The following is a 19835-nucleotide window of genomic DNA, read 5'->3' as shown; positions in this document are numbered from 1 at the left end:
TTGTGCTGGAAAAAAATGTAATATAGACTTCACATTCATAACCATGCAAAATATTATATTTTTATTAAAATTTGAAGCATTTCTTGTCCTATGAGATAGTGAGAAGTCGACTTTAGACTGGGAGTCTTTTTTATTAAAAAGGATCAATGAGAGGGTTTATATTTCTGGATACAGTTACATAGTAGTAATCAAAGTGGAGACTGAGATCAGTCACAAATGAAGTAATTGCAGGGAAGCGCTAATTGAACCTTCTTCCGCTACAGTGACTTGCTTGTGCTAACCCAGCTTTTAAATCATAGCAAAAGCCTGAACCTGTGTCTAATCTATTATTTTAGTTTAATTAAGCTCCGTGCCACATGTCAGTGATGCTGAGAGGTCAGTGCTGACAATCAAGCTAGAAAATATTAACACATGAGAAGGTGACTTTTGCATTTTGTAGGAGTATTTTGCATACAGAGAGAAATAGTGAAATAAATATTAAAAGATTCACTGGTAACTATAAATTCACTGATTACTATAAAGTTCTCTGAACAGACTGCCTGTTAGGCAAGTAAAAAGTAACAGAAGTGATTTATACTTTCTGTAGCAACAACTCCCTCAGTGTTCTTCAAAAACCAAAAGCATAGACTATCGGGCACACAATTACTATTTATGTATTTTTTTCATGTTACTAAAAAACTTGAAGTTCTTTTTTTTTTAAGGAAAATTATCCATGGCTTCTGTCTCGATATTTGGTTTATGTTTGTTTTGAAAATTTGGTATCAGAATTGACAATTAGGGACCTGAGATCCAAGGATCCAGTTGCTATACTCTGCTCAATGCACCGTTAAATATTTTAAGGTGTAGCTGCCTCCATCCCATGGTGCCTGTAAGTACTTCAGAAAGAATTTCATGCAAGCCTTTTGGGCCCTAGGCTCAAGCTGAATACTTTATCAGAAATGTGTGGCATAGGAGGGCTTGGGGGGATCAGTCTTAGCTGAGGCCGTTTGCTTAGCCGGGGCCTAAGATCTATTAAGCGCTACAGGAAACAAATTTTAAACCTGAAGGTAAACATTAGAAAAGACTGTTACTTTTAAAAGCAGGTGTTTTAGTACAACCCTTATGATCTTTGAGATAAATCAAGGCCATGTGTGCAGGTAAAGTCAAGATTATTCCTAGTATTTTTCTGGAAGAAGATTTTATGTTCATTAAACTTACAAGCACCAAAAGGAGACATGCCAGATCATTATCTGTAAAAAAAAATAAGGTTATGTGTACAGTCCTAGCCAAGGACTACACGAGGATGTAGGAACTGATATAAAGAAAAACATTAGGATCTCACCAACAAACACCTTCCTACAATCCTCAGACTAAACAGTTACCCACACTATCATTCATCAGTCTGAATTGTTTCGATCTGTACACATCACATAATATTAAGCAGAAGGCTACAGCTCCCAACATGAATTTTTTAGAGTCCATGACCAATCTTCATCTGTCCACATTTCTAATTCTTCCAGTACCTGGAATGAGAACACTTTGGAAAGTTTGTTTTAAGCTAGTAATAACTAAAATTAACTATAACTAAAACTTTAGAGATTGACAATGAGTCCAGAGTGGTCAGTAATCTACTAGTTTGAAGAACGGATGAGAACCAGAACTTTTCATTTTGCTACATAACCATGATGACAGAGATGTTCTATAGGTATACTTAGCCATGAATAATGACCTGGTAACCCTCCATTTACACAATGTATATTGCAGAGGGATCTGAAACGATATAAACAATATTATAGGATAATAAAACATTTCACCTTCTATTGGGCTTATGGCCGGTGATATGAATCCTTTGTATCACCAAATAAAATGTGTTAATTTAAGGATACATAAACCACACTCCAATGTCCTCGATCTAAATGTAAATGCTATCTGGTAATGCAAAAAAAATGAACACTCCCTTGCATGTGTATAGCCAAAACCTTTTTGCTTTTATATAGAGTTCGGAACAGTTAAACCTTGTCAGATTATTTATTTAAAATTGTGTCCCAGAAACACAAGGCTTTTTTTCTCAATTTGTCCTAGTGAGAATATTTCATATCCCATCCTGTACAGGAGATGCAACAAAACTCCCCTTTTATATAGTAGTTAGTGGAGCAAACCTCTGTTGCTTTCTGGTGGCAATGCTTAAAGTTGAATTTCCCATAACTTTTGGTTTTCATGGCAATGGTCACAAAGACAAAAGAATAAATCTTCCAAGTGAGGACAACAAACCATTAGAGAAGGTCTAATACTTTCCAACTCCGTCCAAACTACAACTGTGTTGAGCAGGACCCGATCAAACACCTCCCAGATGCTAAAAGTCTCATTAGCAATGTTTCAGTAATCTATTTCAATGAACAATTGGCACTGTGTACAAAGATACCTGCACTAATGTACAGCTAGAAATATTTTCAGAGCTGAAACCTAGTAGTCCATATATTGTAAGATAAAGAAGAAGGAAATTTGACCTCCCATTGGTATATCAATACGCAAGAAGACATGATTACCCACAAATAATGGCTGTAGTGATAAAAGACTTCTTAAACCAGAGGGACATGCAGAAACCAGTCCAGATGTCCCCCATTGATTGGTTTAGTTAAGGGGTACATTAGTTTTGTTAAGACAGGGGTTTAATCCCAGGCTGGTCTCAGCTGTCTGACACCAAACTTATTGATTACGCAAACAGACTGAAATTCTCACTTTGTAATACAATATTTTAATTACTGTTCTTCCCTGTAACTGACCTCTACTTCATTAGCACCGGTTTAACACTGAGATAACCAGGACACAACCATGACATTACCATTGCCCTTTAATTTACTTTCTCTCGGAAGGTCAAAGCAAGTGTGGTACTTTGTAATAAATAGTCAGGTTGTATCATTGTGTTATGTTTACCCTTCTGTTTATACATATATAAACGTGTGAAATCTTCAGCCATCAAGTCCTGTTGTATAAAAAAAAACAAGTAACCAGAGGTATTGGTACATGGGTTGCTGCTGGCTACACTTTGTATTATTATTACCTGTGGCTCTTCATTTGAAATGTATTCAAGGAACCTTCTCTGCAGATTTAGGGCAAGCAACCAGCTTTTCTATTCGGGCTATAATTGAAACTTTAAACATATTTTTTATGCTTCTAGAATGTATTACCAGATTTCAAATAAAAGTTTAATTAGGCTCCACATAAATCCTTTCCTGAAAGAAACATTGAAGATCCTATTACTGACTTCTCATTTCGTTCTGCAAATGTTGCCATACTGTGAGTTTCTATATAGTTTGATTTACGAAAACATATGTGATTCCGACCTTATTTCTGCTATTCAGGTATATGAAAGTAGAATTGGGAAGAACAACTAATAATTGTGAATGCTTAATGATGGCATTCCCTTAATTTCTTCTTGGAAGAGTTTACTACAGATCAACCATAACCTGCCTAATAAAAAAGGAGTTAATTTGCCAGTTTTTTTACTGTTATTTCTGCAGCACTGTTATGCCTGAGGAGGGTAAACTATCTGTCTAAAGCAATATGTACATAGTGGACTTCCTATTATCTATTAACTGTTCTTCTATTGTGTCATTTAGAAAACATTATGAGATGTGTGCATACAATGCATATAGGCTAGGACTTCATATCCTAGGCTTTCTGATTTCCCCTGCTGGATGAAATATCCACTACGGGATGGAAAAGTAAGCAACTGCTGGCTGATGACTCAGAAAGAGCAAACAGTGTAATATCCCGTCCATAGCCTGACCGTGGTAACAACTGAGAAGAGGTGATATTCATTAAAAGCTCCATGTTTATTGTCATCATAAAAACCATACAGTTTAACTCCATATAAGCAAAAATGCTCCCCTAACTGGTTTAATTTTAAATATTCTTCCTAATGACAACCCATCTTTTCAATTTATCTTCTGTAACATTGTATTCAGGGTGCACCCACACATCCATTATAACCACTTTCAAGCAGCTGCCAATGGCAAAACCAAATAGATAGATCAAGGCACCCTACCCCCAAAACTCAAACAGACCATACATTTTTTAACTACTGTGCATTGCACACATACGATCAATTGATGACCAAAAACGAAAAGCTGTCCACCACATTTTTTCCTATGGTGAAACACAACAAAAACCCATAACTGCTATCTTTACCTTTTGGAAACTTTAAGCACTAAGTCAACAAATATCCTCAGCTTCATCATTTGTCCCTCTCTATGGTTACAATGATGTCAGAAGCACTTTTTTACAGCATCATTTTACCAAACAAACAAGCACTATGATTTTTTTCCTATTTGAGGGCCTAAGTAGTTTCATTTTCCAAAAGGCTGTGAATATTGAGCAATTAAGTAACTCTTATTTATTTTGTTCCCAACAGGCAGCTACATTTATAGCCACTTTAATATTTTATTTTAAACATTTTCAGAAATAAAAAAATAAATTTCAATCATTAATAATTACAAATCACCCTTGGAAGCCCATAGACTGATAGAACACATAATTTCAAGTCACTCATTACCACCTATAGACCTTTTTAACATCTGCAGAAAAACTGAATAAAAAAGCTAAACTTTTTCAGTCACCTTTCACTTTGTATACTAAATATTTCCAGATCTCAATTTTTAGATAAAATCTTGATAATCTTCAAATGTGCAAATCTGATTTCTATACAAGCACAATTACAGTGCTGATGGAACAGGAATACACTCTCCTGCTTTTCCCAAAATAGTTTGCCACTTTGAACACATTTTCATCAGTTAGATCAGTAAAACTTTTCCTAACAATGGACCAATATAAACAATTAATCCAAATTATGTCCAACCAAATGGACCAGACATATTATTGGGCTGAGTACATTTGTGAGGCAGCAGATGCAAAAAAAATGCCACTTTCTCCTGACTGGATCACCAATGTGATGAATTCCTATTCATGGAACCCTTAAGCTATACCTGGTTGGACTCTTTGTTAGCTGGTGGCTGCCTTGTTTTAGATCTATTACCACTTGGCAGAGCCAGTGGCATGATATTGATATTTTTAGCTGTCTGTAAAGATGGAGTTAGGAACCATCACTCAATGACTACTGATGTAAGTGGCATTCTTCTCACTGACCCCACAATTATTTCTTTTTTAGGTGGTACCCCAAGACCTGAAATTAATAAGCTTTCCTTTTGGGGTAAAAAGGTTGAGAAATGCTGCTTTAAAGCATTCGCTATCTGCAGTTTAATTAGAAAATTACCTATGTTACCCCCTTATGACCAATTTCCCTTATTCTTGTTTCCAGATATGTTTCATGAAGAATTACAGTACACCTTAGAACCAAAAANACTTTGAACACATTTTCATCAGTTAGATCAGTAAAACTTTTCCTAACAATGGACCAATATAAACAATTAATCCAAATTATGTCCAACCAAATGGACCAGACATATTATTGGGCTGAGTACATTTGTGAGGCAGCAGATGCAAAAAAATGCCACTTTCTCCTGACTGGATCACCAATGTGATGAATTCCTATTCATGGAACCCTTAAGCTATACCTGGTTGGACTCTTTGTTAGCTGGTGGCTGCCTTGTTTTAGATCTATTACCACTTGGCAGAGCCAGTGGCATGATATTGATATTTTTAGCTGTCTGTAAAGATGGAGTTAGGAACCATCACTCAATGACTACTGATGTAAGTGGCATTCTTCTCACTGACCCCACAATTATTTCTTTTTTAGGTGGTACCCCAAGACCTGAAATTAATAAGCTTTCCTTTTGGGGTAAAAAGGTTGAGAAATGCTGCTTTAAAGCATTCGCTATCTGCAGTTTAATTAGAAAATTACCTATGTTACCCCCTTATGACCAATTTCCCTTATTCTTGTTTCCAGATATGTTTCATGAAGAATTACAGTACACCTTAGAACCAAAAATTATCACCTGGGCCCATAGTAATATGATATTTTGGGCTGGAGAAGATAGTTCATTTTTCAGACATCAGAGTGAGTGCCAGTGTAAGAAGTCCATTGTGGACAATATATATATACCTGCTTATGTTGGAAGATGTGAAAAGCTATGACAATATGGTAAAAGTTTGATGTTCCTGAAGGCCATAGCTTATACTCATCAGTCATGGGGCCCCACTGCACATTTTTCATTGTACCCTTCCTTAGTCTATAGAAATATGTCCTGCTATGAAAGGAATTGTTTTTGTTTGATCCTAGGGCATAGCTTCCCAGTCATTTTTCTCTCCAATGTATTGTATGGTCACTCTTTCTGGTTGGCCTGTTTTAGCTGTCCTGGTCAATATCATAGAAAAAGCTCATTCTATGGAAAAAGTGTACCACTGATATAATCTATGTGAATTAGAAAAAACATGACCACCTAGGCAAACTAATACTTCATGGAAAGAATGTTAAAGTGTTTATTTAGTATTATCTGGTGACGTCAACATATCCTCCTTTTTAATATCCTGGTTTTCAGTTAAAATTGAGTCCTCATTTATTGCATTTATATACATCACAGCACTATCCATTTTTTAATCCATTGGGAGTGAGAATTTGAAATATGTGTAGAGAGAAGTGAAAGGGGTGTTTGTCATATATCTGAAAGTGCACCCCTCCTCACCTGTGACAGAGGGCTTCTAAAAAATGCCAGACCTGCATAAACTTAGCTTTTACCTAACATCAATTCTTCTGTTAAGTGGCATCTTAATGCACTTTAAATTATGGCCCAGCCTCCCCAGTACAAGATAAGCACAACGTAGTGATATACGATCACTCAGTCTGCGTCTCAATCTGCTTTCCAAACATCATGTCAACAATTCTTCCTACACTATGTTTGCCACTGACATCAAATGTGTGCAGTGTGGGGACTGATCATTATTTACACTTCCCTACGCCGATCTCTATTTTCAATTTTACTTTAAGATGATTTATGTCACATGTATTATTAGGTGCTAATTTAATTAGCTCTAATCTTTGTTTAATCAACCTTCTTGCATGCAGGTGGGAATATACTGGTCTACACAGATACTCGGGTCATCAGCTATTCCTACAAATACAAGTAGAGATGAATAATTTTGTGTCATGGACTTTTATGTATGTAACTTTTATGGATTTATTTACTATGTGTATTCATTACTATGTGTGTACAACTTGTTTTAAATTAACAGGAAAAAGTATTCACAGAGTACCAGTGTACTATCCCTGTAGCTAACCAGTTATAGTTGACCTTTTTAGACACCCCTGGAACTGATTTTAAAAAATGCAAATGTTAGGGGAATTTAGAATGTTAGTAACTCTACATTTGAATGTTTTGCATATCTGCATAAACTGTGTTCTGTTACCTCATAATCCATTGACTGCAAAAAAAATTGTTAAATTGAAAGTGTGTGCTCATCAGAGTGTATATATGCTTGTTTGTGTAAACCATTTCCTATGCTGTTGCTTGCCTTAGCAGGTTTTAATGGTGAATGCTCAATTGTGGTTTTTGCAATATACCATTTTTTGTTTCAGAATATGAATACAGATGACCTCAGAATGCTCTTTCCAACAAGAAGCAAGAAGGTAAAAACATCTGAAAAGAACCCACCTGCTGACTAAACATACAATATTTTATTGTTTCCTAATTATTAAGTTATATTGCATATTGCATTTTCTTCTAATTGTTCTTACTTTGCAGACTGCCACCTTTATTAGCGGGTTTATTATTTATCTGCTCGTACGCTGTATTTGTAATATGTTTTTATTTAATTCTGTGATATGTTATGTTTTATGTGTTTTTTTTTTATTCTGTGCTGTAGTAGTGTATGATCACTTATAACTAAAATCTATGCAGATCATTCAAATTAAGCTAAATAGATTTATGTTTCGTGGTAATAAATTTAACTTTAAACTTGGAGCAAACTGTATTGTTTACTCATTTTAAATGAGAATAAACTGCACAGGAGACATAAAAAATCATGAATGCATAACAATGTATGTATTTTTCAAGAACTACGCACATTCAGCCTGGTGTTAGGGATTCTTCAAACTTTCTGTTATGGGGAGAAACTTTTTCCCAGCTGTGCTTCTTCCTTGCCACCCTGTCACACATACACCTGGTGGAAACCACATGAGGCCCTTCTGTCACACAATACACAGAAATGGTATATTACTGTCATTATCATAATGTTTGTCAGGGTGATAAGATATAGTGATTATGGGGGTTGACTAAGATTAGTGTGGATGGTATAAATCATGATTAAAGTTGACTATGGTGATGGGGAGGATGGGAATTATGTAACTTGGTTGCTGACAAAGAAAATAGGAGAGGTGGCAGGAATCTTGAGTAAAGACAGGGGGTCGATCCGAGTTTTAGGAGGGTGTTGTCTTATTACCCCAATCATTCTTGTTATGACTGATATCCCCTAATTGCTCAAACTCAAATACAAACACCTACTTATTATCCCTCTCCCATAAACCCCCCCTTATTAGTGTGGTCAGTGGGTAAACTTCCATTATGACTAACAGCATGTAAGGCTGTAGATAGTGTGCAGAAGTATAGATGTTATGTAAGGCTACGTAATGTAGGACATATACATACATATGGTTGTGCGTATATATATTGTTAGTATGCAGAAACATTAGGTTTTATAGGATTTTGGATGCATATTTTCTAGACAAAAGTTTATGCACTTATCAAAAGTGAAAGAAAGCATCCAAGTTTTACTCCACTGGGACTTCCCATCTTAAAATCTTCAGCCTGATATGACAGCTTCAGGTTTGATCAATTGAAAGGACCATAGCTAAGGTCAGACACTTCAGAATCATAACATACAGTTGTCATAAGCTGCCGTTTTATTGACAAAAGCTACTCCGATGGGAGCTCTATTGGGCGGTGGGGGGCACTGAAAGTCTATCACTTTTTTGTTGTTTGTTCGTCTTTTTTTTTTGTGTTTTTTTTTTCAAGGTGAGTGAAAAATTATATATATAACACACAAATATGTGTGGTTTTTTTTCAAGATGGTTAACAGTATATTTTAATTAAAATATTTGGTATTGACAAATGTATGATGCAGTACCCACGGCATGGATACATGCCTCATAAGCATGTACCCTTTTCTAGTCCTGTTAGCTAGGCTATTAACTAATGGTTCATTTTCTCTACCCTTGTAGGTCAGAAAATTATAGACTACCAACCAAAAACCAAGGCCTACTGCAAAAAATGTATCAAAACTTGTGTGTATAGTATTTTTAGATCATTCTCAGAAGTGGCTGTCTACTCAACACTTTCTACTTCCCCCTCACTTCCTGATTTACCTACTCACCATGGGCCCTGGCTCCTAAGCAAGGGTCATTTAGGTGGATATGACATACCTTACAAGAAGATACTTCTGCATAATGCTGGAGCATAATATCATGGAAATTGGCATGGGAAGCGAAATCAGTTCATAGGGGATGTTCCCTTTCTCTTTTGTATTTTTTTTCTAATGAGATAGGTCTGCAAGATTTTCCATATTTATGCCAGGTCTGCTTTAAATATTTATTTTATTTCTGTGTTATATTCATTAATTCATATTCAAAAAAAATCATCTTACGCAGGTAAGCATTTGAGGGGTGTTTGCTAAGCACCGTGTCACACTGCAATGTTCCATCTTCTTGTTCCATTGGTGTTGAATGAACTGAAATGATGTATTTCCCATGTTCTCCATATAACATTTTCCAGCTGTCAGATAAAAACAGAGCGCAGAGAGTTTGTTAGACATTACAAGTACTGGTGCAAAGTTTAACAGTGACAATGTTCATATGACTAATCAGGTTTACAAGCTTTGAACAATGTTCCCAGTAAATCCTCTTACAAAATACACACATACATCAATTCTGGCTCACCGAAGAAAAATGCTAAAACGTAATTATTATAAGTCCTTGCCCAATTTTTTAACCAAAAATAAAAAATAACCCTCTTTCATTTATAAAGTTTTCCATATCAGGACATAATAGAAAACAAAAATCTGGTCTTTAGCAGGTCCTAAACTTAGGTAAGTACAAATTCTGATGCCCAACAACACATGACATTTTACACTGTGACATTATTTAACAAAGTCTAAGTCAAAATCTTGAAACAATGGGCCGTATTTATTAAAACTCTCCAAGGCAGAAGAGAATACACTTTCATCAGTGAAGCTGGGTGATCCAGCAAAACTGGAATGGATTTCTTCAAAATAATGTATTTGCTAGCAAATGTTTTGAATCCTCTCCTCCTGTATCACTGTCTATATTAGTCTGTCGTTTCTAAACCCTATTTAATGTACATCGCTGCGTAATATGTTGGCGCTATAAAAATCCTGTTTATTATTATTATTATTATTATTATTATTATTATTAATAATAATAATGAATAATATTAATCCTGGACCAGATCTATTCAAGGATTGCTGGATCACCCTGCTTCACTGATGAAAGTGTATCCTCTCCAGCCTTGGAGAGCTTTAATAAATCTGGTCGATTGTCTCAAATATAAGTTCTTCCTGACCTCATCCATGGGAATTAAGTGGGTAAGTAGCGATTAACTTGGTTAACTTGGTTAATTTATCAGTGGGATCACCACTGATCTGGAGCATTCGGGTGTGTGTTAACATAATACCATGGAGGAAAGAAATGAGCAATTGTTATTGCCCCTTAGTATGGGAATGGTTATAAGAACATTTCCAAACTATTTAAGTTTCATTACTCCACAGTGAGAATGAATACAAGTTGAAAACATTCATGAAAGTTGACAACCTTCCTAGAAGTGGGCGTCCCAGCAAATTTACCTTTAGGTCAGACTGTGTAATGCTCCAAAATTGCAAAAAAAACCTTACAACTTAATCTCATACTCTACAGAACTCAATGAGTTTGTTATGACAGTATAATTAGAAAAAGAGTGAACAAGTGTGGGTTGTTTAGGTTTCACCAAATGTGATGCTGTGCCCAAACACAGCATATCCGCAAACACCCAACACTACCCGGGGTGATGATTTGGGCTTGTTTGGAAGCCACAGTGTCTTGGCACCTTGGCAGTCACTGAGTTGTCCATGAACTCCTCTGTATACCAAAATATTCTAGAGTCAAATGTGACAGGTAAAGCTTGGTCAACACAATAATCCCAAGCACACCAGCAGATCTAAAAACAGAACATAAAAGAAATAAGGTGTTGCACTGGCCCATTTAAAGTCCAGACCTCAACCCAATAAAAATGCTATGGCAGGACCTTAAAGTGTACCTAAACTCTACATTTTTACTTTACATAGAAGGGTAAACAACCCTTCTATATACAGTAAAATGATGTTGTTGTTTTTTTTGGGTTGTTTTTTTAAGTGCAACACCCTTTTTTAAAAATAAAAACAGCGGCTATCAAGACTTAGGAGCGCAGAGCCTCCTGGGATACCTATGTCATGCATCCCGGGAGGCTCTGGCTGCTCCTTCTCCATATGCCCTCATCTCGGGGATCTCCAAGGGGAAAGAGATGCCAATCAGTGAGATCAGCCCTCTTTTTTTTCCCCTTTTTTGCAGCTACGTCCCCCGATCTCGCACCTGCGCACTGCGAGACCGGGTAACAGAGCAAAATGACCGGAAGCCCTGCACTTCTTTTGCATGGGGACGAAGAGGAATGCCAGAGGAAAGGACCAGTGCCATCAAGGGATCTGTGGGAGTGAATTTTGCCAGTGTGAATTTTTTGATTTTAGTTTACTTCTTCTTTGAGAGAGCTATGCCTGAAAAAATGCCCACAAACCTCAATGAACTGAAGCAATGTTGAAGAAGAAGAGTTCTTCCATATTAATCCTAGAGGCTGATAAATACAGAAAACAATGACTTCAAGATATTTTTGTTAAATAAATTATACTAGCTATTAAATAGTGAGGTGTACTTAGTTTTTCACTCAGCTTTCAAATTTGTGTTAAAAATACAGTGCCAGAATATATGTTGTTTAAGACCCTGGTTAGATTTAAATACACTTAGAACCTGCTAATGACCAGCCCTGATACATAAAACTTTAAAATTGAAAGATAATGTTCATCTTTTTATGACTGTATATGTTGTGCTATGATCTGAAATGGATAACAGAGGGACATCCTAAAATATATGATCAGTTGTGTATACAACAATAAGCCAAAATATCATAATATAGGTATGAAAATATCCTTATATCCATACTTAGATGCCTCCTTGCCCAATAAATGATAAGATAGAAATTATAAAATGTTGCTTGAATTTATAAAATATCTAGCAGTTGCTTGCTTCCAGAAAAAAAATTGGATACTTTGATTACCTTTGATCTTTAAGAGCCTTCATTTACAAATCAAACAGTTTTTTTCTCCCCTAAGTATTAAAAATCAAGAGCTGCTACAGCTCTGTCACAGAGCTCCATTATGTCACAATAAAAGAGTAGCCTGGGAATAAGAGACATCTTCCACCCATGGGGATTCTGTTGTATGATTATCGCTGGGTGTCCTCCAGATTCTGTTCCCTGGCCTCCATCTCTTTATCCTGAACTGTGACCTTTCACCCAGCTCTGTACAATGGACTCTTTGAGGTGGGCTTTAACCCTTGTGTCCAAAGCCATAACTAGGACTTTGGTTTGTGGGTCAGCGTGGGGGTATGGCAGATGACCACCTGCACCAATTCTTTACAGCAAATAACCATGACATTGGATTGCCAGCTTCTGTCTTTAAGAATTATAGATCAGCTAAATTTCCCCCTTTTTTGTGGGTCAACACATTTGTATGAAGCCATAATTTTTATCTTCATAAAATCATTAAAATTAAAGTCATGCTGGAGGCAAAAAAAAAGAACCTCAAATAATATCCCTAAACCAGGGTAAGGACTTATCATACCATGTTATTATAGTATCTCTTTCCATATTATGGAATCCTCTGTCCTCACTCATCTTTTCTGTATAAGGATAGTATACAGCAAAATAATACCCAGCTTTTAAAAGACATTTTAATTGATGGAAAAGTTATCTAATTCCAGTTCCTTTAGAAATGCAATAACATTATGAGAAACAGTAAGTGAACTTCACTGGGTAATCTGCCCATTGATAAGAATCCACACACCCACTTCTGTAGCTATGAGCACTGTGGACAAAAGTGGTTTCAATTGGTCACTGAAACTTTTTTTTTCCAGTTACTATCTTTAGCAGCAAAAATGTGGGATCCTTCCAGGTATTTAATTTAAACACACAGTAGATGTTTCTAAGGTGACCTAGAGCAGAGGTTGGTCAGCTTTATTAATGACTGGGGCCTCAACTGACATCCCTTTGGTGCCATACATTATAATGAGTATACGTTGTGCTGTTTGGGATAGTTAGACACTTCTAACAGAATTCTAAAGATAGCTAGGGACTGGTGACATTATACAGGTGTAGTTAAAGGTTTGGAGATATGGAGGAGAATGCAGGAGACTGGGAATATGTTACATGTGACTGTTGAAGATCAATGCCATGGCAGGCCTATTACAAATCAGTGATCCCATTACTAATTGCTGGGACATGAAGGCTGAACCATACGTACAAAGGGCCAAATTCAGCCCTCTTGGCCCCAAATTGGACACCAGGGCATTGGTGTCTTTGTTGTGATCTTTGAGGATCTCTGAAAATGATTTGCCCCATAGTGAATAGGGTTAGAGAGGACATGATTAAGAACAATTTGTGGGTCTGCTTGAGCCAGAGACAAGGTGCAGGATTAAGGTTTTAAAAAGAGTAGGAATGACTTGCCAGATTATATTAAGGATACACAATTGCAAATGGCCAAGAACAAATACACCCCAGACAACCCATTCCAGCGGTAGCCTAATGAGGGGTGTCAGAAAAAGCAAAAGTTGTCTCATGTCTGTAGGTGCCCTTACTGCTAACACATTGTGCCAATTAGCAATAGAAATGCCAGAGACCCTATGAACCTTTGTTGAGTCATCCCAATCAAAATGAAAGATATACAACTTTATACTACTAAATTGATTAACCCTGCAAGAAGCATATTGCCATTATTCTTAGGGAGATCTAGCAATATTTATTCCTTGTGACGTTCCAAGTGGATTTCATTTACATTATATTTCAATATTATCATAAATGGCTGCAAGAATATTTGGACAATGCATATAAATCTACACATATTCGTGTGACAGATTGGCATATCCTCTTCTACACAGTTCCCGGAATAACTGTATTATGATTTAGATTATTCACTTCCTCATAACTCAAACATTTTGTGATATTTTTCCCCCATTCTAACCAATCTATTAAAGTATATAGAAAATATTTTTTCCATTGTGGCACTAACAAAGTTAATAGGCAAATGGTTTTGGCCAATGGATTCTATATTTAATAAAAGCAGCAGTACAAGCTGCTATCCCTGAACGTTATAGAAAGGGATTCCATCATTTCTGACCAGGAACAATCATGAAGATCAGAAGATTTGACCTCACGAGAAGTAAGTGTTGCTTTAAGGATTTGGGCTAATAATGAATTTTGTCAGAACAATAAACACACACACAATTTGGTTTAGGTATATCAGAACAATGGCATTATGTGGACACAAAATTCAGTATACAAGGTGGATTACCCCATAATACCATAGTGCAGCAATGATTGGTGTGGGAAGACAGGGACCGGTAGAAGCCATGTTTGGTACTGGCAGACTGGCACGTAGCCTGTTGGATGCCTGCATCACATTGTGTATGCCATACCCAGACCTTTTAAAGCCCACTAAGTGCAGTCATATGTGCTGGTGTATTAGAAGGGGCTGTGCTGCTTTCGGACAGAAAGTTCTGATTTAAGGCTGCTGTTTTCACTGCAATAGGGCCTGAAAGTTGCGCTAGGGCTGGGTGGGTGAAAAAGGAAATCTGGAACTGGGAGTTTAGAAATTACTACAAGCAGTTATATTAGTGTTAGATGTGTAGTAAAGAAGTTGCTGCTGCAGTGCTGAGAAAAATACTAATTTGTTTTACTACTCTGTGTAGTGGCACTTGTGCTGGGACCATCCGAGGTCTGGGATTATTTCAGGTGACCACTGCAACCTAATCTGCATACTTTTTCAGTTTGTAAAGAAGGAATTGATTCCACATTTGAGCACCACAAAGCCACTTTGTTCACGATTGTTCACTTCACTCTCCAAAAATTCAGACTGCTGGATGTGTCCTAGTTGCGCTGTGTACATTTGTGAGTCCAGATTCCACATTTGGATGGCCCAAAGCCACTTCAGTCATCTTTGTTTATTTCAACACCCAAAAACGTAATTAAAGATATCCGGACAAGTATAACTAGTATTGGTAGAGATTTCATTCCCTTCCTATATCTAGCAATTAAAGAAAATACAATACAGCAGATGGCCACCCTTGTTAATTGCAACAGTTAAAAAAAAAGTACACCTGTGGTTTGCATACAGTTTGTGGAGTTGCAAAAGAGGTTAATTGTTTCACTTTTTGCTAATATTGCAAAGTAATAAAAGATTAAGGATACAACTGTTTCTAATTATCATATATTTCTGATATAGTCCACAAATGATAGCAACATGGGCAATGTGAAAGGAAGGGGCAGTGGTGCTAAACATGGGGATAAGCAAAATCACGCTACATTAGGGCTGGGAAAGTACAGACACACCTGCCATTTCTTTAGTGTGTGACTTTTCATCAATGTGTGCGTGTGTCTTTAGTGAGAATACATTGTGATATACAACAGCCAGAGACAATATGACTCACTATTACTGAGTTATCCCATTTAGTATGAAGGCTATATGACTATATACTAATAATTTGATTTACCCTGCAAGTAACATATTGTTGTTATTCACATATTTAAAGGGAGAGCTAGCTATATTATGTGTGTGTGTATATATTATGTGTGTGTGTATATAATATATATATATTATAATACAGAGAGAGATATTAATTTACTAACCCTTTTCCTATTCAGTGCAAAGTAAACAGGTTCTCTTTATAAGCCCTCCCATCCCTCTTTTACCTTTACCACATTCCTCCCACTGCTCAGTTTTCAAGTTAAAGCTTCTGGGAATAGCATTTTCCTCCAAATAAACATTAAATCTTTCCTATGTAAAGCAGGGGCTATTCTAATATAAACCCTCATATTTCTTTTTATGTGATACAACAGGTATGCGTATTTTACTGTGCAGAAGGTACCCATGGCATCAGCGACCTGCTCTTGCTCTGAACATTCATATACTTTTGACCAATGATAAGAGCTTGATTAAACAGTTGTAACATAATTTGGATCATATTGATACAGTAATTCAATATTAAATATATCAAGATAGAAAACCTAGTCTAGAGATACAGAGAAGTCAAGTAGGTAGACATGACCAGCATATAGAGAAATTGGTGTGATATGGTGGTGCGTTGTATTAAATGAAAATCCAGGAACTGACACAGACCACCTCTTTCAAACAATGCCAGCTGCCAGGCTATCTCTGACAATCAATTCAGTAAAACAGCTAATGTGACCCACAAACTATCATTTGAATTAAAAAATTGAATAAAGCAACCCTGGTGGAATACCCATGTATTGGAATACCCATACATAAGCAAAAAGTCATTAGAAATGAAGAAATCTGGACTACTTTATTATTACAATCTAGTGGGTGGATTCAGGTTGCAAAGGAACATTTGTGACAGATTTTACAAAAAATAGAAAACAAACCAAAATTGCAACATTGTGGGCATAATTCTTCAGTGAACAATTGTAGTTTCACTTAGTTATATGCTTATCATAACTAAAAGAAATGTAGATAGGTAAAAAATAAGGAACTGAATAAAGAAAAGGATGAATGTGTGAGAGCAACTTCATTTATTACTTTTTTAATCACAATGGCACTGGTATTACACATTAATGTTACTAAATATTTAAAATGCTCTGTTTTTTTTCTCTTTAGATGTCTGTTACCAGACTGCACTGAATTTAAACATAAATGGCAAAAAGATGTACACAAATGTTGTATTTTTTATCCCTATGTAATGTACAGCACTGCATAATATGTTGGTGCTATATAGATACTGTTTATTAATAATAATGTATCATTTTATTTGTTTGTTTTATATTTTTTTTATTTTTATGCATTATTTTCTTTTTAAATACATTTTGCTTATTTGTGTTAATTGCCAAATATTTGCCTAAAATACTATGCAGAGGGACAACAGGTTGAAAACTGGTGTCTATTGCCATCTTGTGGTATTTTAATATAAAGTCTGTCGTCCCATCTTAAGAAATAACCTCCCATGTAATTTGCTATATCTGACACTGTATTAGTAAATAAAATGAACCTATTGATTAGCTAGAGAAGATATACAATGTAATCAGCTTGGAGATGTCCTTTTGTAGTAATACAATCAATACTTACTGGAATTGGGAGCAGACTTGAGAATTAATGTTGGTATAAATACAGCCGAAAGGCCCTACACACAATCCAATCATACACCTCATTTAAAAAAATTTGAAGAACTCTTTAAATTAATTATTTTTACAGCTGGTACAGATATAGCGCATGATAAATAGTGAATGCTCAGGCTGACAAAATTAATGAAACCCAGGAAACATTATTACTAGTGGTTGATTCATGAAGTGTCGGGATAAAAGCGGCTCAAGCTGTTACAGACCCAAATATCTACTTCAATGGACACAAAAGCTAACAGGAATGTTACATAAAACAAAGTCTTAAAAATTCGAGAGAGAATGAACATGTTTTCTGCAAGCCTCCTACAGAAGATGGCAATATTCCTGAGACAGAAAAATCTAGCTGTCAAACTGACAGCAGGGAAGAACAAACACAAATTCTGAAGGTTTTTACTGGTTAAAAGAAATAATAAAATATATTTTTATACTGGTTGTACAAGCACCTAATTTATGTCTGTACATCATATTTCTCATTTTTCTTGTACTGCAACAGGCTTGGAGAGGGAAAGCATGCATCCTGTTACATTTATTGGTGCATTGTTATTGCATACATGCAGCAGGCTTGGGGGGAGCAGTACTACTTTACATCATTTGAGGTCAGAGGCCTGGCTATTCTCTTTGGAGGGGGAATCTGGATTACTAGATAAGCTAAAAGATATGATTTATGCATTTTATTTTTCAAAGTTATGGGCTGATTTTCTGCTCAGTACCCCCGAAACCACATGCAAACACAAACCTAACTGGTCAGATAACCTCACATGTTTTACTTCAGTGCATCAGTGAGTGATCCTTCTGAAGTAATGACATGTGAGTGCCTATCAGTCCTGAACTGTGAGCCCATACTATGTGATGATGCTTGTCCATGGGTTGGGTCTGGTCCCAGGGCAGCCTGGGCCTACAAACAGTGGTTGAATTTGTGCCAGACATCATTCAATGGTCAAGGACGACTTTAAAAATGAAAAAAAAAAACTCCAGAGTTTCTTTTTGCAACCATCCTCTGGTATGCCTTTGGGATGCCAAAGTTAGGACCATGCTATACATGTCAGTGTAAAACAATGCGTGCATTACATGAAACATAAACTTTTATGTCACTGCCTTAAAATCACAATGGCTCAAAATTGATATGATTGAGAAACAGTTGGGCAAAATTAGGGTTGACAAAGCACCAGGACCCGATGGATTACATCCACGTGTCCTCAAAGAGCTGAGCTAAGGTATTTCAAAGCCAATATTTCTGATTTTTAGAGACTAGTCACTGGCATAGTACCGATGGATTGGCGCAAGGCCAATCTGGTTTCTATCTTCAAAAAGGGAGAAAAGTCATTACCAGGTAACTACAGACCGGTTAGTGTAACATCCATATTTGGAAAGGTCCAAAGAGACATCCTTTTTATGAGGAAGTAAGTAAACAGGTACAGACAGTGGAATATAGTTCATATAGTTTACTTGGACTTTGCTAAAGCATACACAGTGCCCCACAGATGGTTAATTGGTTAGGGTCAATAGGTTTAGAAAAATCAATCTGTAAATGGATAAAGAACTGGCCTAAAGACAGCATCCAGAGAGTAGTGAATATTGATTCATTCAGCACGTACTCAGGGTTAGTGTGGGCGTGGTCTGTGCGGGTCCCGCATAACACACGCCCACCAGGGTGACATGAGGGATTCCTTGTGCATGGAGTCCGGTGTCAGTGCGAGCTCCGTGCAGAGCACGTTCTTGGAATCAGTGTGGGCGTGGTCCGTGCGGGTCCCGCACAGCACATGCTCACTATAATGACGTAGGGAATTCCCCTACGTCACATGGGGACTCCTGTCCTGCTGAATAGCGGGCCAATAATTGCAAGGCAGTTGATCAAATTTATTGAAATATAAAATAGCTTTTTTGTATGCGTGTATTTTATACTGTGGTCAACAGTCTGGTGGGCCACAAAATATTGATTTTATGACAGACACTGCGGGCCGATGAAAATCGGAACACGGGCCGCAATTGGCTCTCGAGCTTGATTTTGGGCATGCCTGGTCTAAGATTATTAGTGGTGTACCCCAGGGTTCAGTGTTGGGACCTTTACTGTTTAACATCTTTATAAAAGATATAGAGTTTGGGATTAAAAGTACCATTTCTGTGTTTGCAGATTCTATAATCTACAAGCAGACCTGGATGTACTGTTTGATTGGGCTACCAAATGGCAAATGACAATTTAAGTAGATAGAGGTCATTCAGCCAAAGCTTATGAAACCCCTAGTCGATAATCGGCATCGGCCAAATATCGGGCGAAAATCTGCCGTGTGTACAGTCGGTGTCGTCCATCGTCCGAACGCCCGACCTGCCGGATCCACGGACGATGGACGACCGCCGATCCTAATGAAAGGGAAGGGGAGAGCGCGCAGCAGGGTGCCGCTCCGTCGCTCTCCCCCTCCCCTC

At 36.9% G+C, this 19835-nt stretch overlaps 1 protein-coding gene across 2 annotated transcripts in view; it reads right to left on the bottom strand.

The window, feature by feature from the left end:
* LOC140339683 (heparan-alpha-glucosaminide N-acetyltransferase-like) overlaps nucleotides 1-19835 on the bottom strand; it is a 143469-nt gene that overhangs the window by 117489 nt on the left and 6145 nt on the right. For both annotated transcript variants that reach the window (XM_072424480.1, XM_072424481.1), the window contains exon 4: nucleotides 9574-9701. In XM_072424480.1, coding sequence (XP_072280581.1) covers nucleotides 9574-9701 — 128 coding nt within the window. The remainder of the gene's footprint in view (nucleotides 1-9573; nucleotides 9702-19835) is intronic.

This window comes from Pyxicephalus adspersus, chromosome 10 (assembly GCF_032062135.1).
Source record: "Pyxicephalus adspersus chromosome 10, UCB_Pads_2.0, whole genome shotgun sequence".
Taxonomy (NCBI): Eukaryota; Metazoa; Chordata; class Amphibia; order Anura; family Pyxicephalidae; genus Pyxicephalus; species Pyxicephalus adspersus.
Note: the sequence above shows the minus strand (reverse complement) of the source record. Positions and strands in the feature narration are given on the sequence as shown.